Source organism: Lepidochelys olivacea, assembly GCF_965140295.1.
Source record: "Lepidochelys olivacea isolate rLepOli2 genome assembly, chromosome: 3".
Taxonomy (NCBI): Eukaryota; Metazoa; Chordata; order Testudines; family Cheloniidae; genus Lepidochelys; species Lepidochelys olivacea.
Genome location: NC_140413.1, coordinates 12,103,990 through 12,131,409, shown reverse-complemented (window position 1 = coordinate 12,131,409; position 27,420 = coordinate 12,103,990). Strand labels below are relative to the sequence as shown.

Here is a 27,420-nt window from a genome sequence, read left to right as displayed (position 1 = left end):
CTAGACCAGGCCAGAGATAGGGACCCAAATGACACCACCACCTCAACCAACTGTGGCTAAATCCCAAATACCATCTGGAATGTAAGACTGTCACCCCCACCTCCCGTTCTGTGTCCTTTTCCTTCCCCACTTTATTTCTTTTCCTTCCTATCTCTCTCCTTTTGCCTTCTGTTTAATAAGTGTCTTCCTTCGCCAGTCAAAACTGTGTTTTGCAACAGTGCTGTGAGCCTGCGACCAGAGAGACAGTTAAAGGCAATGGCCTAAGCAGCCTGATGCTAGTATGCAGGTCTCAGAGTGGCTGATAAAACCATGTGGCATAACGGTGTTCCTTCAGCAGTGAGGTTGCAAGTGAAAGTCAACACCAAAGACAGAGGCAGTGTTTTCTATCTTTGCTGTTCTTTTCTTTCCTTGTTTGTGTGGGTCTTGTTTTGTCTTCCAGGAAATGGGATCAGACTAGAACAACAGCAGCTCCAACCCATCTCAACTAACTTCTTCACTTTTCCCCAAAAGGACAGTTATTACCATCTGCAATACCACCCAAGGGACTCTCAAACAGGGCATTTTCCTTTTAAAGCCTTTCTCCAGCTGAAGGGAAAGGGAAGAAGGGATGTTGTTAAAATTAAATCCGTATTTAATACTTTAAATTTCAAATGCTTTTTCTCTTCTGTATCTTTAATAAAGGGTTAAAACAATTAATGGTGTGTGTTTGCCATGATACTAAACAGGCTGATTTATCTGAATACCAAACCCCAAATCTTCTTTAAAACTCTTCCATACTGGGCAGTGACTGGGTCATCTTAACACTTTTGACCCTTTGGGCCCATTTATTCTAAATTAATACAAGAGGTATCTCATAGATTTGTAGACTTTAAGATCAGAAGGGTCCATCGGGATCATCTCGTCTGACCTGCTGTACATTGCAGGCCACACAATCTCACCCACCCACTCCTGAAACAGATCCCTAACATCTGGCTGAGTTACTGGAGTCCTCAAATCATGGTTTAAAGACTTCAAGTTACAGAGAATTCACCATTTAAACATGCAAGTGACCAGAGCCCCATGCTGTAGAGGAAGGCAAAAAAATCCCAAGGGTCTTTGCTAATCTGACTCAAGAGGAAATTCCTTCCCGACTCCAAATATGGCCATCAGTTAGACCCTGAGCATGTGGGTAAGACCCACCAGGCAGACACCTGGGAAAGAATTCTCTGTAGTAACTCAGAGCCCTCCCCATCTAATATCCCGACTACATTAGAAACATGTATGAGCACATACCTACCTTTGAAAATATGATACTAGATAACTTCACATGACTGTGGAACCTCCATAATATGGCACTTTATGTCCCTGTAGTAAACTATCCTTATACCCCTGATATTGTGAACATACAACTTGGTTTGATATTGCAACCTGCTTATGTTTGTGTAATAAAACAGACTGGGGGCAGGGAAAAGAATCAGTAATTAACATATTAGTAATACTGTTTTTAATATCAATTCAACAATTAATTCCCCCCTAAACTCCCTCACCATAACTAACACACATTATTAATAAACCAGGAGGAAAATAAATGTGTAAAACCATTAATAGTATAATACCCCCTGCACCATGCAAAGGTCTTGTTTAGTACATAAGGAGAAACCCACTATTACAGTAAGTTTCACCTAATTTTTTTAAAATACATTACCTTCCTCAAATCCATTCCGGAGAAGGAATTTAGCAGACAATGGCTCAGTTTCACATTTTACTGAAAGAAGCTCCTCTATCACTGTTTGGATCTACAAAAAAATAAAATAATATTCACAAGGTGATCATTTTTGTTTAATTGTGCAACCGAGAAGGCTGAGATGCTCGTAAAGTGATCACTATGTTTAGTAAACTAGCCAGTGGTAGAAACAGGGTTGATATAATGGGTAGCCAGAAAGCAGAGATGAAAGGTCCATCTTCCCTTTGTCAGCACTTCCCATTGTTCCAGCCAGCCCTGGAGATGGAGGGAGTGATTAAGTCTCCATAAGTTCTATGAGCCAAAACCAGATTCAATATTAATAGGCATGGAAGAACCAGCTTAGATATTTAAGAACTATCTATATTTTACCAAAATTGAAACCAAACCCTAAATACAACCAAGCTGGCTGTTCGAAGAAAGACTTCTCAAAACTTTAAAATTCCCGTAACGCTGTATTTTCAAAGCATCGCTACACTTTTACATTCCAGCTGGGATCAGAAGGAGAAGTGATGAATACTATGAAGAATGTTATTCTCAAAGGGTTCCTTGGCTGGCCAGAAGCAAGTAGTACAAGAAATATCATAGAGAAGCCGATCCTCATGAGACTTGAAGCCCAGTCAGGCAGACTCGAGAGGTAGTGCAACCAAACATATATATGATGTATAGCAGAACAAGAACCAGAGGCTAGAACTTAAAGCCAAACAAATTCAAGTCAAAATAAAGGCAATTTTTTTTTTAAATCAGTGAGGCTGGTTAACCACTAGAACAACCAAATCACACTGCCAAGAGAAATAGTGGATTCTCCATCTTTTGATGTCTTCAAATTAGGGCTGCCAAGTGATTAAAAAAATGAATCACAATTAATCACAAGATTAAAAAATCGCAGTTTTAATAGCACTGTTAAACAATAATAAAGTACCACTTACTTATATATTTTTGGATGCTTTCTATATTCTCAAATATAGGCTCTGGGCTGGGGGTTTCACCCCCCTCGAGGCTCCAGCCTGGCTTGGAGGTTCAGCCCCCTGCCTCCAAAGCTCCGATCCCACCCCAGATGCCTCCCTCCCCACCCAGAGGTATGCAATTAATGAATTAAAAAATTAACGCATTAATTTTGCTTCCGTTTAATCACAGGCGTTAACTGCAATTAATTGACAGACCTACTTCAAATCAAAACCAGATGCCTATATGGAAGACATGCTTTAGTCAAACACAAGTTATTGGGTTCAATACGGGAGTAACTGGATGAAGTCTGTAGCCTGCATTACACAAGTCAGACTACATCTAACGGTCCCTTCTGGCCCTAAAATGTATTAATCAAAGCAAACTTCCAAACACTGAGGTTCACCCATCACTTTTTTCTTTTTTAAGAGATTACTAGTTACAGTGAGGGCTAGACTCTATTCGAGCAACAAGAATTATTTCAGGAAGCTCCCTGGCCTGTGTTATGCAGGAGCTCAGACTAGATCACAGTGGTCCTGTCTGGCCTTAGAATCTATGAACATTTTTTGCAGTGTTGTTGGAACTGTGCTGGTACCCGAACATGAGAGAGACAAGGTGGGTGAGGAAATATCTTTTACTGGACCAATGTCTGTTAGTGGAAGGGAAAGGCTTTCAAGCCTCCCAGGGGAGGTAGGAGAGCACTTAATATTAAGTGTTAGGGTTAGATTTTTAAGTGCCCTCCGACAGCATGTGTGAACCCCTTCATGCTTAACAATCAGTTCCCCTCCTTATAGTTAGCTCAGCCATCCTGTTTACCTTCTCCAGACCTGGCGCAATAAGAACTATTGCCTCACCTACCTTGTCTCCAATCTGCGAGCACAGCAGAAATCAATGGCTTTGAAGAACCCAGTTCCAAACCCTTGTCCGAGGGATGTGAGGTCCCTCTTGGTGTATGTTCCTGGGTGGCAAAGAACCTATTCTCAGGTGTTCGAGTCCCTCTGCTGATCAACATGTATCTGCACACTGCTTGTGTTTCATTTTGAATGCATGGGGGACCAAATCAGATATTGTGGGATTTCAGAGGCTCTAACTAGGGGTTGGTCCACCAATATCCTTTTGAAAAGCACTCCCAATAACTGTAAAAGTACCTGGGATTACAGCAAAAGGTCTCAGGCTCCAGGCCAGATCCTCAGCCTGTGTAAGTCATCATGCCTCCATTGATTTTATTGGAGCTACGACGTTTTACACCAGGTGAGGTTTTGGCCCTCTGTCTTTAATTATACAGACCTGACCAGCTGTAGCATTTGTTGCCATCATGTTGCTGGATACATTGTCCCAGGAAATACGGAACCATCCTGTGCCAGATAAAGTCAGCATCTGACAGGTAGGAAAAACAGGAACAAACGATGTGAGCTACATACAACTCAAAAAGTGTCAGATGATCTGCTAGTTAAGAGGATCTTTACATCAGCAGTATTCTGCCCTTCTGGTCTCTGCAAGACAACAAGTGTCACTTTAACCACCCATGTTAAGTAACCTGCCCAGGGTCACACGCAAACCAGTGGCAGACCCAGGATCAGAACCTCAGGCTCCCAATGCCCAGTCTTGTGCTTTAGCCACTAGAATAAGCGTTCCTCTAACTACTGAGAAATTCTTTTTCCTATAATAAATCTCTTTTTATTAGCTCATTATGAGTATCAGTTGATTCAGTTCCCAAGTGACACACATCAGATCCATGTTTGCTAGGAAAAGAGACGTGGTCCTACCTTATGTTAACTAATATAATCAAATTCTAGTTTTAACACATTAGCAGGTCAAGGTAAAACTAATCTGCTAACTCATGTTAAAACTACAAACTGCCTTGTCTTCACTAGGATTTTACTCCATGTCAGTTAACTTGCCTTAACAAACACACCATTTTTCTTTGCTAGTGAAGACAAGGCCTGTACAATAAGGGTTTGCTGAAAAATAAGTGGAGTAAATAGCTCATGAAGCATTCAAGGCACAGGATCACAGATGTGGCACTGACCTGTATCTCTGGAAGCCGGTGGGCACTGGCCCGGATTTCGTGCCTCTCTCTGCGATAGGTGTTCACCACATCAGGGTTTAGCCAGGTGTTGTGCAGTTGAACCCCAACTTGCATCCCACTGCTTGGTGCCTTCCCATGATGCAGCGCTTCCAGGTAGTACTTTGAGCCACCAATCAGCTCAAATTTCTGGGATTTTGGCTGCCAACTCTTGCTCCAGTTCTTCTCCCAGCGCTCGGACCATTCAGAAGCACCAGCAGGAATAGAGGCAACTTTCACCTGCGTTCAAATCAACAAAAGCAACAAGGCAATTACACAGCAGTGTCTGGCTCCAAAATAATACATGAACCTGACCTCTTTGTAATTTAAAGGTACACTCTCTCCAGCTAAAGAGAAAGCAGACCACATTCACAGCTTTGAGCAGATGTCTGCAGCATCCCTTCCTTTTTGTAAGGGAACATCCTGTCTAGCACAGAGTGCTGTGATCAAGGGGTCTGAGCTGAGTCCCAAGAAGAGGTGATTTCTCATATCTCACCCCAGCCCTATAACAACTCACCCAGTGGCCTTGGATAGGTCACTTAGGTTCCTCCTCTGTAAAATGGAAGTTGTGTGATCTACCTGTCTCAGATGGGTGTTGTGAGAAACAGACAGCTTCCACTTTTAAGCTGATTTGAAGGTTAATAGAGCTAGATTTTATTTGATAGAGGCCCTGCTGAGTCTTCTCCTTACACTCCTGTTGAGAAATAACAGTGGCCCATGAGGAATCATCTAAACCGAGCATCTTTCATTCATTGGATTTGAAATGGAGTCTTCCCCCTCAATTCCGTGGAATCTGAGGTAACCGTGGAGGCCACCTCAGAGAAGCTGTTTGTTAGGAGGAGACCTTTCAAGGTGACAACAGGAAAGAGACACTAAAAAGAGCACCACAGCTTAAAATCACGAGAGGGAACAAAACCAGTGAGCTAATTCCCTTTCCCAACCCGAGGTATTATAAGCTACGCAAGTAACACTACCTGTAGGTAAGGCTGCAGTCCCAATTTTAAGTCCCAATTTTCATTTAAACCATTCAAGTGGAAATTTTTCATGCTGGGTGTCAGTCTCAGGGTGGATTTTTTTTTTTTTTAAACTTTCAGTTAAACTCGGTCAGCAATTTAATTACAGGATTACATTCTAATATTTCCATAGGACCCCTGTCTCATTCAGTGCACAGGATGGACTGTGCGCTGGGATGAATCAAGGCTGCATGGTGAAGATGGCTGCTGTCCATAGGGCCCCTGCCTCGCTTGTTGCAGAAGCTGGAAAGCGAATGAGGCAGGGAACTGGAGAAAGAGACGGATGGTCTCAGAGTTAAGTTGAATGCTGCCCTGGAGAACTGGAGTCTATCCCTGCCTGTGCCAGAGAGCTCCTGTGTGGTGCTGGGCAAGTCTCTTAAGCCAAAATGTTCCACAAGTGACCACTTGTGAAACAAGTGGGATCCGCCGTTTCTGGTTGCTCAACTTGAGATACTTGGGGTCTGATCTGCAGAAGTGCTGAGCACTCACAACTGCTACGGAGGTCAATAGCTTCCAAATTCGACACTTTGGGTTTTCGTCTCTGCCCCTTAGTTCCCCGTGTATAAAACGAGGCTAATAATACCCTCATCTCACGAGAGTGTCACAGAAATAAATGCATTAATGTGCATGAAGAACTAAAGTGCTATGACAGCATCATAGAAAAGCCCTTAAGGAAATTAACAATTCCATATTCAGTGCAGGGTTCGGACGGAGTGCAGTAAAAATGGCATGGGGCCACGCACTGAATGAGGAGGATAAATCGAAATATTGGATAGCACCTCATTCAGTGGACACTGACTGAGGCAGGATTCCTGTGGGAAGACAACAGTACACGATCACGTCATTAAGGACTGTATCATCATGCATTTGCACACAAGGGGGTTAAATTAAAGTTGCACAGGCCACCTTAATTCTAGCATTTCTGTTTCCAGAGGCAGGTTTGTCAGTAAAGAAGGCACATGACTGTCATTAACAGCACGTGCACTGAGCTCTGACTGAACATGCTTAGGGTTCTGGAAACAGCTGGTTCTCACTGAGCATGCTCATCTCATTTGCATAGGAACCTCCTTCCTGCTAACCTGATACTCATTCTTTTGTGGTAAGTGAGATCTTCAGGGGTAGCAGAGGGAGACTTTTCCCCTCCAAGGTAACTGGGGACCAGACAAAGAGCCCTTGGAGACTGGAGTCTGCTCTTCCCTTGACCGTAACCTGCCAAAGGACCTCAATCTTGAGCTAGGAGCCTCGCTTCCAGGGAGGAAAGGATAATTGAGTCTCTAAGACCCATTTGGTTCTCGGCCTCTCAAGATAGATACCAACAAAGGTGCCAACTGTGACTGCGTTTTTACTCGCCGACCAAACACTCCATCCACCTCCTATCAGACACATTCTAAGGAGTCACTGAAACACCATTCCCTGGCATGGGACAAGGACCCCACGTTGCAGCTGAAATTAGAATAAGGGTAGCATGTACCACCCATCCGCATTACAACACCTTTCAAAGTGCATCCCATGCTGCCAGAGGGAGAGAAAACCTGCAGCAAGCAGAGAGCATTTGGAAAGCTGGACAATCAAGGGGCCTGAGTCCCTGCTGGGGTTATGCTGGGGTATGTGATAGAGGCACCCCTTGCAGGGAGTTCGCTCCAAACTCCTACCCCTCGCCTTGGGGAGGCAGGAATTCACCCAGGAGTCAGTCAATCCAGCACTGCTATCAATGACAAACAAATCAGCAATGGTCCCCTTTATCAGCAAACAAACTACCTCAGTGACCCCCGGCATCAGTCCTGCAGTCTCCTATCCCTTTGGGCTCTGGCTGATTCTCATGCGCCGTGAACACTTATAGTAGCCATACACACAGGCTGCCTCCTGGCCCACTGGGTCCCTACCGCAGCACATGCTCTCTCCAGTAACCCTTCTTGAATCGCAATCCCATCCTCCAAATCAGAGAGGGTGGGCACCAGGAAGAAGGGGCGGGATTTCCTGCCACCTCTCACGCCAACAGGCACAGGAGGTTCCCTCTTTGCCTCTTTGCTCATCTCCCCCACCATTCGGGGTTGCAGACCCTGCTTTCACAGCACTGTTGCTGATCTGTGGAGTGTCATCACGCTAGGGCAACGCCACTGAAAAAAATCAACACAACAGCTGGAGAATCAGGCCCAAGAAATCCTACTTGCATGAAGGGAAATCCCAGTGCTTGACAACTGTAAATGCAACTCTTCCATACCCTGCACGTCCTATTTTTGCTGCCCTAATGACATACCTTTTTCCCTGGGTCTTCTGACAGGCTTAGATGCAAGGAAGCCCTGCCATCTGCCTGAATCCAGAAAGTGTAATTATTTGTCTGTGGTGCCACAAAGAATCCACGTAGTCGTGAGCTAGGCAGCAGAAGAATATCCATGTCAATAAAAGCGGTGCCAAATCCCTGACAAACAGCTGCTTTCTCCCATTTATTAACAGGAAGAGGGAAATATTTGTACTCAAATTCAAGAGCTTTTACCAGTTTTTAGGCACTCAAAATCTGACCTGTTTTCACAGGGAAAAAAATTATGACATCGCACAAATATTTCCAAGGAAAAAAAAGTGAAAATAGACTGGGGTTGTTTTTTTAAAGCAGAATCATCCCCATTGCTGAGTAGGAAAAAGCGTTCAAGTTGGAAACCTACCCAAGTTCAAGGGAGAGGCACGTGAAATTGTCAGAAAGGTGAAAAAGTTTGTATTTCTGCAAAACAAAACACAGCTCTCAATGGACGAATCTCAAAAGGGTCAGCTCACGTGCACCCCAAATTTCTAAGGGCCAGCTCCTCCGCGGGAGTCTACTGGTATTGCTCCATTAACCTGGAGCTAAGCTGCTTCCCACCAGATGAAGATTTGGCCCTCCATGCTTACTTTTGGTGCACACAGTTTCTCTCCAGATGCAATACTTTCTGCTTCTGGCTGAGCTGGTTCTATCTCAAGAGCACTCTCCTTTGAGAGATTTCATCACCTCTGCCTCTAGTCCTGGGCAAAAACCAAGAAGTGCAGCAATACGAGCCAGCTGGTGGCCCAGGATCACACCCCTGGAAGTCAGAAACTCCTCCTACACCACTCTGTTCTGGGTTCTCCATGCAGGGCAACTCAGTGACGATGAAAAATACGGGATAAAACATTTCATTGCATTTTTTGAATTTCAAAAGGCCCTAAAAACTCAAGTACTGAGCAAAGATTTGATTGGAATCATCAGAGCTGCGCAATGAAGCTGGTTACAAAGGACTGGTATGTGCTATTGTTACTTCTACCACTGCTAAAGGTGCGTGCCAAGTTTTCATCTCCCTTTGAGACCACGGAATACCTGAATGACTGCTGTGCCTGAAAGAGAAATCTTTCTGGAGAGCTGGCATTAGGAACAATCTGCCATCGATACCCAGGGGCTGCTTCAGTTAAATCAGTGCCTGCTGCAACATCCCAGACTTCAAAGAGAAGCCCTCTGTTTCCTAGGAAGTTAAAAAAATATATATATCAAGAATCTAGTCAGCAGCAGCTGATGAAGAGTCCACAGCACATGAAAGAATGAATAGCAAAACAATGAAAAAGCTGCAGGCATAGTCTATGGATTGCCGGATAATAATCTCTGAAAAGAGATGTTTGGGGACCTATTAATGGGATCAATGTTAGTTCCAGGCTAGGAACACAGGAGAGACAATGCCTTGATCTATAGAGTCCCCTCCAGCAAATACAGAAAAGTACCAAAGGATAGTGCCTCCAGCACTCCCCAACCAAGGTGTGATGGTCAGTACATTGAAGCAAAAGGAAAAATAATTGGGAGAATCCTCAGGGAGCTCCAAAAGGAATCCGAAAACAGACTGGAAATAAAGGAGATTTGTCAGGAGGGGCAAACTCATGAATATCGGGGGCAAAACTGAGGAGCATCATCGGGTTAGTCCAGAGTTCCTAGGTTCAGATGTTACCCAGAAATCCCAAGCAAACGAGGAAGTTTGGTCGGCAAACCCAGAAGAGGCTACCCTACTACTGAAAACCCAAGTGATGTGACATCAGTAGGTTTTGGATAGCCCCGTTTTTATCCATCCCACTACCAAACACAGAATGAAGTCTCTACCCCATTTCCAAATGGCAGCAGAGCAGTTTGCCAAGCAGGGTCTTTGCTCTTAGAAATACTGTACCTGCTTGAGGTGCAGCAAGTCTTCTGGCCTCATCAATGGGTCCAGTGGTGCAACTAATCTTCCGGGGAGAACAGTGCTTGATTTCACAGGGAACTCCTGGCAGTGGGAAAAGGAGAAGTGGGTATATGCAGAAGGAGACTGAAGAACATAAACCCAGGCCTAAACTTTTTAAGGGATGAGCGCCCTTTGTTTCTGAAAGAGATTAGCAGAGCTCCCCTGCATCACCCTCAGACAAGGGCAACATCACACCGAACAGAGGGCTTAGATCTTTAGCCAGTTATTCATTTGAATTCACAGCAGTGAGGGCCTCTCATACGGCAAGTATCATGGTTCTTATGTCCACTACCATGGTACTTACCTGTACGTGGAGCCCACCGACTTTGACTCAACTTTAGTAGGAGTTGCTGGAGCAAGTGCTATTGGAGAATCAGGCCCTAAGGGAGCTGGCTCCTCTGAACGCGTGTCCAACTGGGCATTCAATATGGTGGCACAGGGTAACCGAAGGCAGAATTTGGACTGTGGTCTTCATTCTGTCACTGTAATATCCCAAACTGATTTGTACACTGTTACCTGCAACTGTGACCTGCACGGGCTGGTCAAAGAAGTCTCCTGTGATCGTGAGGTCACTTCCTCCTCGTAGGCTTCCCGAGACAGGAAACACAGATACTATCTCTAGAGAGGAAGGAAAAGGAGACTCAGAGAATGGACCTCGCTAACATGCATTCGGAAAGGTCCATCCCACTCCTGCGTCCATTAAAATTAAAAGCAACACTTGCACTGACCTCAGGGGGAGCAGGCTCCGAGAAACTAAATGGCCCAAAATCATCCCTAGCCCGAATTCATCCAGGAAACCAGTGGAATTACAGCCAGAATTAATTTGATCCTACATGTATAGCTCAGCTAAAGGACAATTTAAGGAGGTATATAACAACTCTTACAAGCTGGTGTAATTCACATCCCGAGGAGGCCAAAAGCAGGTGAAATTAAACTATTTTTGACAAGTGGTTCTCAACCTTTCCAGACTACTGTACCCCTTTTAGGAGTCTGATTTTTCTTGCACACCCCCAAGTTTCACCTCACTTAAACTATTTGCTTACAAAATCAGACACAAAAATACAAAAGTGTCACAGCCCACCGTTACTAAAAAATTATTACTTTCTCGTTTTGTCTGTATGAAATTTTACATCGTACTGACTTTGCTAGTGCTTTTTATGTAGCCTATTGTAAAACTAGGCAAATATCTAGATGACTTGATGTACCCCCGGAAGACCTCTGCGTACCCCCAGGGGTACACGTACCCCTGGTTCAGAACCACTGTTTTAGGCTGTTTGGCTTGCCTCTGAATTTAACCCACAGATTTGACTGTTGTGAACTTTCTGTCAGCAGTGTTGCTGTAGCCATGTTGGTCCCAGGATATGAGAGACAGGTAAGATGGGTGAGCCCAGACCTGAAGAAGAGATCAGTGTCAGCTTGAAAGCTTCTCTCTTTCACCACCTGAAGTTGGTCCAATAAGAGATATTACCTCATCCACCTTTGCTCTCTAATTGAACTTTCGAACAGTTGAATACAATGCTGTTAATCCTTAGCGTTTAGGGCCAAATCCTGAGAGGTGCTGAGCCTCTGCAATTGCCAGTGATATAAATGGAAGTTGTGAATGCTCAGATTTGACCTCTAGTCTCCGTTTGCATGGACCATCTGGTTATTTTTCCACTAGATGGCAGTGTGGCTGTTTAGCATTCCTCATCTCTCATGCACACACAGGTACTGTAGCTAGATGGGGCAACTGCAATTCTAAACACTGAATCACACTTTTGTAATCCTTAAAATGGGCTATTTGGAGAGATGACCTTAGCTTTCCCAAGTCTCAGATTTTTCTAATCCATCCATTTAAGGACCATATTAATCTTTCATCCGTCAAGAGGGTCCCTCTAAATCAGGGATTGGCAACCTTTGGCACGCAGCCCGCCATGGTAAGCCCCTGGCGGGCCAGGCTGGTTTGTTTACCTGCAGCATCCGCAGATTTGGCCGATCACAGCTCCCTCTGGCCGCGGTTCGCCATCCTAGGCCAATGGGGGCTGCGGGAAGCGGCGCGGGCCAAGGGATGTGCTGGCCACCCTTCCTGCAGCCTCCATTGGCCTGGGACTGCAAACCAAAGACAGTCGGAACCGCAATCGGCCGAACCTGCGGACGCAGCAAGTAAACAAACTGGCCCCGCCCTCCAGGGATTTACCGTGGCAGGCCGCATGCCAAAGGTTGCCGATCCCTGCTCTAAATCCTTTGAACCAAGTCCTTTATACATGTGCACATCACAGATCATCAGTCCATTAGTTACAGTAGCTACAATCAATGGTTAGATCAGGCCTTCATAGGAAAGATAGAGCAGGCAAGCCCTGAAACCTGTTCAGACTAGATGAGCCAAATGGTCTTTTCTAGCCTCGTTCTATCTTTGTTAGCAATCAAAGCCAAGTGCTTTATGGTCCATGAAACTTAGACCTGTGGTTGTACTTTGAGTTTTAGACCCAGATTCTTCTTAAAGATCATTGACAGCAGCTACTGAGGATTTAATTTTCTATTGTCTAGAGAGCTGGAAATTGCATGCCAATTATTGTGAAACAAAACAATTGTTATACAATACAATGCTTTACTCAGTACAAGACAATACTACAGTAGTCTGTGATATATCTTTGCTCAGAACTCTTGACTCTCACACTGAAACTCAAGAGATACAATACAGTCAGCTAGGGGATGGGGACAAAGTAATTTTCAGCTGATTCATCCTATCCAAAGCCCCCTGCATGTCAAAGACCTCAACTCCCACCAACTTCAGGAGGATTTGAGGGGGCAGAGCGGGGTCAGGCACATAGTGTAGGTCTGGCAGGAGAAATAGTGGGGTTGCTTGATCATCATCCCATTTCCAGACCTGCTGATTCTCCTGTTGTTAGGGTTCACTCGCTCAATACCCTTTCGAGATTTCAGAGCCACCCACACCCGGAAGCTGGAGACAAAGGGTACGTCTACATGAGGGGGGCTTCCCAGCGTGGGCAGACAGACGTGGGCTAGCTCTGCTTGTTCTAGCACACTAAAAATAGCAGTTCGGGCTGGGGCTGGGTTCTGAAGCCCCACAAGGGGAGAGGGTCTCAGAGCCCGGGGTTAAGCCCGAGCCCCAAGGTCTACCCTGCAATTTCACAGCCCTGCAGCCTGAGCCCTGCGAGCCCGAGCCAGCTGAATCAGGCCCCCCATGGCTGTTTTACTGCAGCGTAGACGCACCCTGAGTGATAAGGCCTCTCTTGAGGGGCGTTCAGTTCAGCATGCAATGAAAGCAGGAAGAGGGGAAATCTGGACACTTCCCAACCTTAGCTCATAAAAAGATAGAGGGCTAGATTTTGTATCTCATCCTGAGGTCCTTTTTGGGCTCTGTCTACACGAGAGCAACTCCCACTGAATCCAAAGGGAAATGCACACAAGGATTGAAGGCACAGTAACATTGGGAAGAATAGTAGAAAGATTTTCTTCATAGGCCTCTTTGGACTTGTCATAGGACAGGGCAGTCATCGGGGAAGCAGCGAACAGCACCTGAGAATGTTTGATATAAGAAAAGCTCCTGTTTGGCACTGATGAGCCAAGCATCCTTGCGTACCATCGACCTGCAACATGAGAGAAAGGCCTGTAAAACTCCTTGGAATCTGAGCTGAGGATGGATCTCCCCACAGTACCAGGGAAGCTGAATGGAACATCTCAGAATAAACACAGGAGAACACAGTTATTCTAGGATAACAAATGCTACTTTTCACCCATATATAGAATCATAGAATATTAGGATTGGAAGAGACCTCAGCAGCTCATCTAGTTCAATCCCCTGCTCAAAGCAGGACCAACCCCAACTAAATCATCCTAGCCAAGGCTTTGTCAAGCCGGGCCTTAAAAACCTCCAAGGATGGAGGTTCCACCACCTCCCAAGGTAACCCATTCCATTGCTTTACCACCCTCCTAGTGAAATAGTGTTTCCAAATATCCAACCTAGACCTCCCCCACTGCAACTTGAGACCATTTCTCCTTGTTTTGTCATCTGCCACCACTGAGAACAGCCGAGCTCCATCCTCTTTGGAACCCCCCTTCAGGTAGTTGAAGGCTACTATCAATATTGCAGCATTCATTCAAGCATCCGAATTAGAGCTGGTCAAAATTCTTCAACTGAAAAATTTTTCCATCATCAAAGGCAGTTTTGTTGAAATCAAAATCTACTATCTCATACTTTCTTACAGGTTTTCCTACTTTTTGCAAGTGTGTAACAGTAAAAAGGAGGGTTTTCCCCACTTTCAGATACTTTGCCTTTTCCCTTTTGTTTCAGTTGGAAAGGGTAGAAAATTAAAAGAAGGGAGAGAAGGGGGAGGGATTAAAATACAAAAATGGAAAATTGAAATGTTTTTGGTGTCCAAAAAAATGAAACGTGACATTCCAAGTCAAAAGAAACAAAAAAGTTCCCAAAACCCAACATTTTGCAGTCAAATTTTCAGTGATTTTTCTCACAGAAAACTCAGCGGGGAAAATTTCGGTTTTCCAACCAGCTCTAACCAAAGTGTATTGTGGGATAGATGGTAGCATTTAACCACTGGCTTACGGATGGAGTCACCATACCCAATATGTGCCTCCCAGAGTTCCAGCAAGTGCAGAATGGATAGCAAACCATGCTGGCCAACGTCAGGAATTCAACCAACTAACTCCAGCACTGAACAGATGAGTCTCTACAGGTTGAGCTAAAAAGCTAGATTCCAGAGTTGATACCTGGGACAGACTCATTTCCTCAGTGAATTGGGCATGGCGTGGGAAGACCTATCACATACTAGACCAGTGGGTTACACACAGACTGTATCATCCTTTTGAATAGACAAGCATATTCCCCTGCCACAGTTTGTACGTGGGGGGTGTAGGTCATGGTGCACCTTGTTCCCACACCCTCTGGGGCAGCTTGCAGTCTTGGAGACACATAGAAGGAAAAGGAAAGTGCAGAGACTGTCCCTAGCCTTTGCATAGAGGGGGTTGGACTAGATGACCTCCTGAGGTCCCTTCCAACTCTGATATTCTATGATTCTATGCGAAGTGCCTTCAACCCTGGACAACACTCCCTGCACCACCTGTTGGAGTTGTGGGGGCCCTTTATAAGCATTAAGTCTCAACACCATGGTGAGGTAGAGAAAACGAGTACAGCGAGATTAAGTGACTAGCCCACGTGTAACCTGTGCCTGCTTGGTGTGGCGCTCTGTCCCCCTCTAGTGGCAGCTAGACCAGACAGAGATTGAGGAGTCTGCTACAGCCTTGGCTAAGAGAGATGTGTCCTTTAGCTCACGCATTAAGCTCCAGGGGTCCCAGGTTTGGTCCCACAGGCAGGAATGTCTGTGAGGGGAGGGCTCCTGCCTCATACTGGCAATGAGGGGCGATCAACAGGTTATCTCAAGTGCTTATATACAAATGCACAAAGCCTTGGAAACAAGCAGGGAGAACTGGAGGTCCTGGTGATGTCAAGGAACTATGACGTGATTGGAATAACAGAGACTTGGTGGGATAACTCACATGACTGGAGTACTGTCATGGATGGTTATAAACTGTTCAGGAAGGACAGGCAGGGCAGAAAAGGTGGGGGAGTAGCACTGTATGTAAGGGAGCAGTATGACTGCTCAGAGCTCCGGTACAAAACTGCAGAAAAACCTGAGTGTCTCTGGATTAAGTTTAGAAGTGTGTGCAACAAGAGTGATGTAGTGGTGGGAGTCTGCTATAGACCACCGGACCAGGGGGATGAGGTGGATGAGGCTTTCTTCCGGCAGCTCACGGAAGCTACTAGATAGCATGCCCTGATTCTCATGGGTGACTTTAATTTTCCTGATATCTGCTGGGAGAGCAATACAGCGGTGCATAGACAATCCAGGAAGTTTTTGGAAAGCGTAGGGGACAATTTCCTGGCGCAAGTGCTAGAGGAGCCAACTAGGGGGGGCGCTTTTCTTGACCTGCTGCTCACAAACCGGGTAGAATTAGTGGGGGAAGCAAAAGTGGATGGGAATCTGGGAGGCAGTGACCATGAGTTGGTTGAGTTCAGGATCCTGACGCAGGGAAGAAAGGTAAGCAGCAGGATACGGACCCTGGACTTCAGGAAAGCAGACTTCGACTCCCTCAGGGAACGGATGGCCAGGATCCCCTGGGGGACTAACTTGAAGGGGAAAGGAGTCCAGGAGAGCTGGCTGTATTTCAAGGAATCCCTGTTGAGGTTACAGGGACAAACCATCCCGATGAGTCGAAAGAATAGTAAATATGGCAGGCGACCAGCTTGGCTTAATGGTGAAATCCTAGCGGATCTTAAACATAAAAAAGAAGCTTACAAGAAGTGGAAGGTTGGACATATGACCAGGGAAGAGTATAAAAATATTGCTCGGGCATGTAGGAATGTTATCAGGAGGGCCAAATCGCACCTGGAGCTGCAGCTAGCCAGAGATGTCAAGAGTAACAAGAAGGGTTTCTTCAGGTATGTTGGCAACAAGAAGAAAGCCAAGGAATGTGTGGGCCCCTTACTGAATGAGGGAGGCAACCTAGTGACAGAGGATGTGGATAAAGCTAATGTACTCAATACTTTTTTTGCCTCTGTTTTCACTAACAAGGTCAGCTCCCAGACTGCTGTGCTGGGCATCACAAAATGCGGAAGAGATGGCCAGCCCCCTGTGGAGATAGAGGCGGTTAGGGACTATTTAGAAAAGCTGGACGTGCACAAGTCCATGGGGCCGGACGAGTTGCATCCGAGAGTGCTGAAGGAATTGGCGGCTGTGATTGCAGAGCCACTGGCCATTATCTTTGAAAACTCGTGGCAAACCGGGGAAGTCCCCGATGACTGGAAAAAGGCTAATGTAGTGCCAATCTTTAAAAAAGGGAAGAAGGAAGATCCTGGGAACTACAGGCCAGTCAGCCTCACCTCAGTCCCTGGAAAAATCATGGAGCAGGTCCTCAAAGAATCAATCCTGAAGCACTTGCATGAGAGGAAAGTGATCAGGAACAGCCAGCATGGATTCACCAAGGGAAGGTCATGCCTGACTAATCTAATCGCCTTTTATGATGAGATTACTGGTTCTGTGGATGAAGGGAAAGCAGTGGATATATTGTTTCTTGACTTTAGCAAAGCTTTTGACACGGTCTCCCATAGTATTCTTGTCAGCAAGTTAAGGAAGTATGGGCTGGATGAATGCACTATAAGGTGGGTAGAAAGCTGGCTAGATTGTCGGGCTCAACGGGTGGTGATCAATGGCTCCATGTCTAGTTGGCAGCCGGTATCAAGTGGAGTGCCCCAAGGGTCGGTCCTGGGGCCGGTTTTATTCAATATCTTCATAAATGATCTGGAGGATGGTGTGGATTGCACTCTCAGCAAATTTGCGGATGATACTAAACTGGGAGGAGTGGTAGATACGCTGGAGGGGAGGGATAGGATACAGAAGGACCTAGACCAATTGGAAGATTGGGCCAAAAGGAATCTGATGAGGTTCAATAAGGATAAGTGCAGGGTCCTGCACTTAGGACGGAAGAACCCAATGCACAGCTACAGACTAGGGACCGAATGGCTAGGCAGCAGTTCTGAGGAAAAGGACCTAGGGGTGACAGTGGACGAGAAGCTGGATATGAGTCAGCAGTGTGCCCTTGTTGCCAAGAAGGCCAATGGCATTTTGGGATGTATAAGTAGGGCACAGCGAGCAAATCGAGGGACGTGATCGTTCCCCTCTATTCGACATTGGTGAGGCCTCATCTGGAGTACTGTGTCCAGTTTTGGGCCCCACACTACAAGAAGGATGTGGATAAATTAGAGAGAGTCCAGCGAAGGGCAACAAAAATGATTAGGGGACTGGAACACATGAGTTATGAGGAGAGGCTGAGGGAGCTGGGATTGTTTAGCCTGCAGAAGAGAAGAATGAGGGGGGATTTGATAGCTGCTTTCAACTACCTGAAAGGGGGTTCCAAAGAGGATGGCTCTAGACTGTTCTCAATGGTAGCAGATGACAGAACGAGGAGTAATGGTCTCAAGTTGCAGTGGGGGAGGTTTAGATTGGATATTAGAAAAAACTTTTTCACTAAGAGGGTGGTGAAACACTGGAATGCGTTACCTAGGGAGGTGGTAGAATCTCCTTCCTTAGAGGTTTTTAAGGTCAGGCTTGACAAAGCCCTGGCTGGGATGATTTAACTGGGAATTGGTCCTGCTTTGAGCAGGGGGTTGGACTAGATGACCTTCTGGGGTCCCTTCCAACCCTGATATTCTATGGTTCTATGATTCTATGATTCCATCTGCTGGCGACCGGGATCTGTTGGCGTTACATCTGCTCACCGAGGAAATCCGTGACAGAGTCAGAAGTCGAACCCAGCAGTTAATAAGGAAGCTGCCACAATGCATACGCTGATTTCTACCCACAGCTCAGAGATCTCCGGTTGACTTTTTTGTCCAAACAACTGATTCATGAGCAAGGACAATGAACAGCACTGATAATCAAGCCACTGGGAGCGAGGCTCTTCTGCTGTGTAAAGCAAAACCCACATAGAAATCTCACTGGGCATCAGCTGCCAGACACCCCTTCTGACACTGCATTTGGACCAGAACCAACCCCTTCCTCCTTCTCCACCCCTAACATTCACAACTGCAGTTCTGGTTTTGGCCCATCTAAGAGAAATAAATGTCCACAAGTCACTCAGCCACCCTGCACATGTAGAAGAGTGGTGATAGGGAATTATGCCCATCTGTATCTAATGGATACCCCTGTTCTGTGCACTTAAACAATGGCAAGGAGACCCCCAGATCCTTTCGATAGTCTCTAGGGAACTTTCTTCTTATTGCAATGATGATCAGTTCATCCCGTTGAGACAGCAAAGGGCCATGGCTAGGTATGTATATGCAAGTTCTATTAAAAGTATCCAGGTCCTCTTTCTGGACCCAGAAATGCAGCGGTGCTACCAAGGAAACCACAGATGAACGAGGCAGCATTTCAGTTACTCACCTTCCTTTGTTGAACACTGAAAAGCTAACGTTCTGCGAACCTGTTGGAAGAGAAAACACACACAGTTAATGCAGGAACATGGGGGAGTCCGTAGAAAAAGCACACCAGACTAGGATCTACACTAAGGGCCTGATTCTCCTTTCTTCACTGACTTTACTCCGGTGTATCTCCATTGACTTCAGGGGAGCTATTCTGATTTACTGCAAGAGGACAAAGTGCATCAACTAGTTATGCTATGAGATGGCACAGAAGCTCGAGAACCACACCTCAAAAACCCCAATGGAGTGGTCACACCAAAACCAGATTGCACAGTCTCCAGCTGACAGAGGAGCCTGCCACATTATTATTATGGGAGCACCTAGAGACCCCAACTGAGATCAGGACCCCGTTGAGCCAGTCGCTGTCGCATTTTACAATCTAAACATTCAAAACAGAGTCAGGGGAAATGAGGCACACAGAAAGCTTCAGAGTAATCTTCTCAAAAGCCTCTAAGTCCTGTTTTCAAACATGACTAAGGCTCTTAGGAAGTTTGAGTCTCACTGAAAGTCAGTGGGATTTTGGCTCCCAAGTCACTTTTGAAAACAGGACTGAAGCACTTTTGAAAATATCACTCAAAGTGACTGCCCACAGCCTGCTAGCAGGTCAGTATCCAAGCCAGGTCTCTAGAATCCCAGTTCAGTGGCTTAGCCACCAGACCTAAATAACTCTGGGCTTCCACCAGGGCAAACCCTTACACATTGGTAATCATATGAGGCAGCTTCCCCCCCCCCCCCCCCACACCTATTCTCCTAGGAATGGCCTGTATCAAAGGCCTACAACTCAGATGACAAGCATAGCAGAAGGGGCACCTTCACAGCCCTAGTAACACAGTGATGTGAACCAATGAGCAAGTGACACACTGAGCCCACAAACACCATCAAAACTCAGCTACTCCAGGGACAGGGCCGTAAAAGTACATAGCTGGGGACAACTCATTCTTGTGCGCCTCCACTTAGATATGAGGAGGAAAGTTATCATGTAAAGAAAGGTGAAGGTCAAAAAATGGGTGAGGGAGGGAAATGTTTACAATAAATAAGTCATTAGGTTACAATCATAAGACCAGAGTCAGAAAGGGCAGAAGCGTTCCAGGGACTTGCTCCAGACCCTGGGTTTCCGATTGGACAGCTGTACACCCAGGGGGGTATTTCATTAATCATGCCACCTTTCGAGGCAGAGACCAGAATTGTAGGTGTACATGTTCTCTTTCCACTGACCGATATAGCTGCCTTCGATATGGCACTGTAAGGTCCCTGTTCCATGATCCATCTGAATGGGATAGCTGTAAAGAGACAGTGAAATTGTGAAGCCTTTAGAAAGGAAAGGGAACACAAGGAAAACACAGCCATACCATTCCAAACAAAACACAGCTTGTCCCGAGTCCCAGGGCTTGATCCTGATACTGGAAGGATGCTTGGACCCTCAGCTTAAATGGGAGGTGAAGGCAAACAGCATCTCACAAGACTGGGTCACTGGAGAAGGTGCGTAGGAGGAAGGATGTAAGGAAGAGGTTCAGTCCTGAGGTTGCTGTGATGCAGACTAGTTACTGGCCAGACCTTTCTGGGCATGTCTACACTGCAAAGTAAGCCCAGGGTTCACACTCAGGCTCAAGCCTCAACCCTCTTCCATCTGCACACAAATCACGCTAACCCAAAGCTCAGACTCAGGGTCCCAGGACCCTACAGGGCTGGAGGTTCCGAGCCGGAGTCAATCTGGGAACCGGGACTCAAGCCTTATTGCTGTGCAGTATAGACACAGCCCCGCTGGACTTATGCTCTGGGAGCCCACCAAACTTATCCTGCAATTCCACGGGCTGACTTTCTTTGTCCTCTGGAAAGTCAAGTTTGGTGGACAGCCAAGTTTTCCCACAACGCACCATGAACAAAGGGCTAGAGCGGCCACATTTTCGGAGAGCAATAGAAAGTCTGGGATGTGGGTGGTTGGACTTGGGCCTGCATAATGCAGTGTAGACACTGGAGACCCAGGATGGGATGGGGCCCAGGATTCAACAAGTCCTAACCTGGGGCTACCACTAAGTGTAGATGCTCAAGCCCTAGGTTAACAAACCTGTCCACTAACTTGAATTCTACTGACTCTGGGCTTACTCTGTAGTGTAGACATACACTCTATGGCCCCAAGGTATGAGAAATGCAACAATGGCTTAAAGGTGGACTTTGTCCCCTGTCACAATGTGGACTGGGCCTCTTTAAGGAGCCCCCAGCCCAATGGTGCCTCATTAATGGCCCCTAAATGGGGCCTGATAGACAGCAACTGATGCCTCTAAAGAGCCAAAGGGAAACAGAAAACAAAGGTTTCAGAGCAGCAGCCGTGTTAGTCTGTATCCGCAAAAAGAAAAGGAAGACTTGTGGCACCTTAGAGACTAACAAATTTATTTGAGCATAAGCTTTCGTGAGCTACAGCTCACTTTAATGCATCCGATGAAGTGAGCTGTAGCTCACGAAAGCTTATGCTCAAATAAATTGGTTAGTCTCTAAGGTGCCACAAGTCCTCCTTTTCTTTTTGAGAAAACAAAGGGAAACAGGAAACTGTGACAGAGACCAGAAGACTTCTGAAGAAGACCTTTGATCGGGGAAGGGTTTGGGCCAGGAAGTCAGAGGGCTGAAGATAGCTGAAGGCCAGAGAAAGCGGACTCCAGGGAAGAAGGGGGGAACATTCCAGCTAGGAAGGGCTGGGAGTTGCCTGCTGAAAGCAGGGAATTGAGTTGAACTTTGTAGATTTTATTTTGGGACTTCGAGTTTTGTTCTGAACTTTGATCTTGATAAACCCAGCCCCTATGGAGGGGTGGATTGCCTGTATGCACAATTTATTAAGGAGTCCTGAAGAGGAAAACAGAGGTAGGAAGCTGCAACACCCCTGACCACAAGGGGGTGCTCAGGAGGAGGCAGACCCGGATTATTCCCCCCACCCCAAACCACAGAAATGGAGAAACTGAGAATCAGGTCCTGTGTGTCTTTCAAAGAACAGAGGAGTATTACCAGAACAGTTCTCTCTCAGAGGGGTGGTTATAGATTGCTAGCAGGCAAGCTAAGAATGTTGTTAATGTTGAAACTGCTTTGAAAAAAATCAATGATGCCAAGGGTAGGTTTGTAAAAGTTTAAACAGTAAGTTGACAAACTGCTTAAGCCCTTAGCAGTTTGGCCCTGCCACTCCCATATTTTAAACAAGGACCTTTTCATCAGCAGCGGAGAAGGAATTTATGATTTAAGGGAACTGAGATAGTTTATATTTGGCTAAATAAGTAACGCAAACAGGAATGCCACTGCCAGGAGCTGCTGTCCCGGGGGTATGAAAACTTCCCCCCCATGAAGATCCACTCTGGCAGCTTTCCTGTTACTTTAAATACAGGTGTAAGTGACTAAGTGCAGTGAGAGTGATGATACTTCCACCCTCTGTGTCACTTAGAAGAGTCAAGCGCCCGATCCTCATCTGCAATGAACTCATGCACAGCTGACATTGTCTACACTGGGAGCTTAGCCACTAGTGTCACCGCACCAGTGCAAGCCCTGGTGTGCTGCGTTGGTGGAGATCTTGTCTACAATCTCTATTGGTGCAGCTGGCCCCAATTTAACCCACATGGGGAAAGCGGGGTTTAAACCATGCTGTGTAGCTGCTTCCAATGCTGGGGCTTTGCACTGGGGGCGACTATCCGCAGCTAAAATCCCAACAGCAATAAGGCCTAAGCAGCCTGGAGAGTGCTGTGCATTCTAGCTCTACCCTCTGCTTTGCCCCTGCGCATTCCTAATACGCCTCCTACACTGGGGTGGAGTGGGCAGTGCAAAGGCAGCTATGCTGGCCCACTCCCATGGCATAAAAGGACCTTAGCTGTCAGGAACTATGGGCACGAGTTCCCTCAGCTGAGCCTGCGGCTAGCCTGCTCAGCCCTCGGGCCATTTAATGAGGCCAGTGGGGCTGGAGCAGAACTGCCTGATTGGCAGGCCTGCCCAACTGGCTGCCGGCAGCCCACAGGTCTGCATTTAAGCTCAGCAGCAGCGGCAGGTTGTTGGCTGCTCAGCGCTTACACAGACAGCTGCATTCTCCTATCCCACTCCCCTGCTTGGCTCCTGACTCAGCTCTGACCCTTGGCCAGTCTCTGCTCTGACCCTTGGCCTAGTGGTTAAAGCCTGTTCCTGGCTTTAACCACGAGGCCAGGCTCCAGCTCGAACCACTAGGTCAGATCTCCCACATCCCAGTCCCTGACACTTAACAAGGACTATGGAATCAGTCTCTTGTCTTTTGTTCAGTGCACATTTCCTAGCATGCCACTTATACTCAGGTTGGCAATGATTAAAGCCAAGGGACACATTTTTGATGGACCAATTTTCCACCCGAAGACCCAGTATCATCAAAAACAAAATGTTTTGTGGAAAAGGGACAATTTCATAGAATCTCAGGGTTGGAAGGGACCTCAGGAGGTCATCTAGTCCAACCCCCTGCTCAAAGCAGGGCCAATCCCCAACTAAATCATCCCAGCCAGGGCTTTGTCAAGCCTGACCTTAAAAACCTCAGAGGAAGGAGATTCCACCACCTCCCTAGGTAACGCATTCCAGTGCTTTACCACCCTCCTAATGAAAAAGTTTTGCCTAATATCCAACCTAAACCTCCCCCACTGCAACTTGAGACCATTACTCCTTTCAACAAGTTGTTCACTGGAAAAATTCTTAAAACAAGTTGTTTTGACTCTCATTGTTTCAACTTTGATATTAGATTAAATCATTGATTTAAATATATTTATACATATACTGCTTTTATGATTAGATGTATTGTATTTGGTGTTTCATATTATACTATTTTGACACTATCAAAATGATCCAATGTTTCTGAATCTAATTTTTTCTGAATTTCTGTTCCATAAGGAATTTTAACTTTTTGTTCCCATTTGGAACCAAAACAAAATTTTGAAACGGCAGAATTTCCCACAGAACATAAATTCAGTTTTCCAAGCAGCTCTAATAACTATGTTGTTGCCTAACAGGATGCAAGAGAACCAGGAACCTAAAACCTCCCCTGACTGTGGTAATCTAACAAGATGCAGGCAAACAACGAAAAAGATGAAATGTAATAAAGGCCAGGGCAAAGTTCTGCACTTAGGAAGGAAAGATCAAATGCACAACTACAAAATAAGAGGGATAAGAGGTTAGGTGGGAGTACTGCTGTAAAGGATCTCGTGGCTACAGTAGATCACAAATTGAATGAGTCAATGATGAAATGCAGTTGTGAAAAAGGAGTGTAGTAACAGGAGTGTTGTAAGAAAGACACAAGAAGTAATTGTCCAGTTCCACTCAGCAATGAGGAGACCTCACTGGAGTACCGTGTCCAGTTCTGGGTGCTATGCTTCAGGAAAGATGTGGACAAACCGGAGAGAGTCCAGAGGAGAGCAGCAAAACTGATAAAATGTTTAGAAAACCTGACCAAAAAGTTAAAAAAACAAAACCAAACAAACAAAAAACAATGGGCATGTTTAGTTTTGAGAAAAGAAGACAGAGGGGAGCTGATAACAGTCTTTAAATATGTTAAGGGCTGCTGTAAAAGAGGAGTGTGATTCATTGCTCTCTCTGTTCACTGAAGGTAGAAGAAGTAGTAATCCGCTTATTCTGCAGCAAGGGAGATTTAGTTGAGAAATTAGGGAAAACATTCTAACTATGAGGGTAGTTAAGCTCTGGAATAGGCTTCCATGGGAGGTTGTGGAATACCCATTATTGGAGGTTTTTCAGAACAGTTGGACAAACACCTGTCAGGGACAGTCTAGGTTTACTTGGTCTTGCCTCACTGCAAGGGGCTGGACTCAGTGACTTCGAGCTCCCTTCCAGCCCTACATTTCTGTGAAAATCAACCATCTAGAACCCCATGCACTCCAATAGTTTACCCAATGAGCTGACTTTTCAAGAGCCCCTCGAAATTGTGACAAAGCACCTGCCTGTTGTTATCATAACCGAGATGGACAGACGATCCTCTACAATCAATCATATGGAGATGTCACAGCAATATGAAATTAGCTACAACCCAAAGCAAAAAGAAGATCACAAACTAACATGCTTCTCGTTTGCTTGTTGGCAAAAGAACAGAGGCTGATCCATCCATCTCCTTCCGCCTCGAGGATAACAGGGCTAGATAGGAAACAAACAGGAAAGATGTGACATTAGGGGAAGCCATTAAGCTCAAGGGTGAAATTCTGGACCGACTGAAGTCACTGGCAAAATGTCCACTGGCTTCGGTGAAAAAATAAATTCCATATTTTGGAACTATTTGACTTGACAACCCTGGAAAGCTGTGTCCCATACACCTTATGAAACATGCACAACTCTTGCAAACCTAAGGAGCCCTAGCCTCATTCACTGGGCATTTTACAAGATCCACATGAATGAGGCAAGAGCTCATGTGAAATCCTGCTCCAGTCACTGCACATATTCACTAAAGGTGAGCATAGCGGTCCTATAAAATTATAGGCTGAATCTATTCAGTCCATTGAATTTTCTCGAGTATGCTCACCAGTGTTTTGAGGTTATATTGTAAATAAATGAAACCAGCATTTCAGTGGAGGATACCAACACACCAAAGCTACACTGAAACACATTCCAACTTTCCATTTCATTAACCACAGCACTTGTATTTCCCATTGAAGATGGGTGAAACAATAACTGGTACTGAATGCAGGATGTTAATCAGTATCCAGAGGCTAGGGTTGTTGACTCTGAATCAGCTGGTGTAAATCAGTGCAGCTCTACTGACTTATGATTAGGACTCTGTGTCATGGAGGTCGTGGATTTCATGACTTCCTGCGACCTCTGTGACTTCTGCAGCGGCCAGCGCGGCTGACACTGGGGCTAGCTGCTCAGGTGACCTGGGGGACAGCCAAGCTAGCCGTTGCTGGAGCGGCTCTGCAGCCAGCTGCTCGGGTGGCCCCGCAGCTGGCCGCCACCCTGGAGGCCCCGGGCAGCTGGCCCTGGTGACTGCCTGAGCAGCGGTCCTGGGGGTGGCCAGAGCTGCTGCAGCTCAGCAGCTCCTGGCAGCGGTCCCAAGGTGGCTGGAGCAGCTGCTGCCCCCCCCCAAGGCTCCCCCACCCCGGTGGTGGCCAGAGCTCCTGGGCAGCTCCTGGGCTCCCAGGGATCCCCCCAGCAGTGGCTGAAGCAGCCACCTGCCCCCCGATACATCTCCGCAGCAGCAGCCAGAGCAGCTGCTGCCCGGCTCCCCGCACAGCAGTGGCCAGAGCAGCCGCTGTCCCTTCTGCAGCGGCTCCCCCCATCAGCACCCCCGTCTAAGGTCCAATCAGGGGTATTTATGGTATAAGTCATGGACAGGCCACGAGCCATGATTTTTTGTTTCTTGCCCGTGACCGGTCCATGACTTATACCATAAATGCCCATGATTAAATCCTCGCCTTACTTATGATTTATATCGTCTGAGTTCCCTAACTGGAGAATTTACCTGCGACCCACCAGAATGCTGCCTCCCCTGCAGCAAAAGTCTGTTGCTTCAGAGACTGGTGAATAAAACACCCTAGGCAAACGTGCAATGGGAGAATATTTCTTCCTGACCTCTCGGCTGAGCAGTGAAATTCTTGAAGCATGAGGTCTGATTACCCTTCTCGTCATGTAAATTGCTGCATGACCAAATACTTTAAAGTAACTGTAGACCCTCTGGGCCCTGATTCTCCACAGCCTTACACAACCATGTCTACACATGCCAGTTCAGAATCCGCCAGTCACTTAGCCTAGTGGTCGCATTTTATCCCCACTTTGAACTCACTGGGCCTCTGTTACCCTCCACCTTGTGTGACCATTTACAACAATGGGAATTCAGAATGGTGGCATTTTACACCCACCTGACCCTGGTGTAAATGACCACTTAAGCAACAGGGCAATGGAAAACCAGGTTGCCACTCTGTGGAAGTGCAAGAGACTCTATGAAGCTCGAGGCAGTGGAGAGTCAGGCACACAGCCCAGATCCTCCAGGGTATTTAGGCATCTATCTTCCAGAGATTTCAATGGAAGTTAGGAGTCTAAATACCTTTGAGGATTTGGCCCACTGTTTCTTAAGAGCTCTACTTTAACTTTACATTTGCCGTGAAAATTACTCTCCCCAACCAAGCGAATAGAATTTCTAAAAATGCAATTGGAAGAGGAAATTTATTAACTTGTAGTTTTCTACATTTGAAATTAGTTTCTTTTAATCTCTTAACCCAAATAAAACCTCCAACATCCAGATGCAATTACAGTACAATTCACACTGAGCCACAATTGACTGTGCAAACGCTCAATCAACGGACTAGCTTAATGGACCAGTTGCAATTAGATTAACAAAGTTTGCTGGAGCCCAACTCGTGAGCTGCAATAAACCACAACAAGAGGAAACCAGCAGCTCTGTGCCAACTGGTTGCAATTTATTGCTGTCAAGGAGGCTGATCGAAGAAATGCCCAAAAAAACCAATCACATGGACAGAGCCAGAACATTAATATAT

At 46.1% G+C, this 27,420-nt stretch overlaps 1 protein-coding gene across 3 annotated transcripts in view; it reads right to left on the bottom strand.

Moving 5' to 3' along the window:
- The window catches only part of PKHD1 (PKHD1 ciliary IPT domain containing fibrocystin/polyductin), a 433,326-nt gene that overhangs the window by 388,624 nt on the left and 17,282 nt on the right, over nt 1–27,420 (bottom strand). For all 3 annotated transcript variants that reach the window (XM_084623857.1, XM_084623855.1, XM_084623856.1), the window contains exons 8-18: nt 24,995–25,069; nt 20,162–20,226; nt 18,909–18,948; nt 13,471–13,541; nt 10,468–10,569; nt 9,898–9,993; nt 9,069–9,210; nt 8,001–8,115; nt 4,695–4,970; nt 3,953–4,042; nt 1,685–1,775 (exon numbers count right to left, since the gene is read on the bottom strand). In XM_084623857.1, the coding sequence (XP_084479983.1) occupies nt 1,685–1,775; nt 3,953–4,042; nt 4,695–4,970; nt 8,001–8,115; nt 9,069–9,210; nt 9,898–9,993; nt 10,468–10,569; nt 13,471–13,541; nt 18,909–18,948; nt 20,162–20,226; nt 24,995–25,069 (1,163 nt within the window). The remainder of the gene's footprint in view (nt 1–1,684; nt 1,776–3,952; nt 4,043–4,694; nt 4,971–8,000; nt 8,116–9,068; nt 9,211–9,897; nt 9,994–10,467; nt 10,570–13,470; nt 13,542–18,908; nt 18,949–20,161; nt 20,227–24,994; nt 25,070–27,420) is intronic.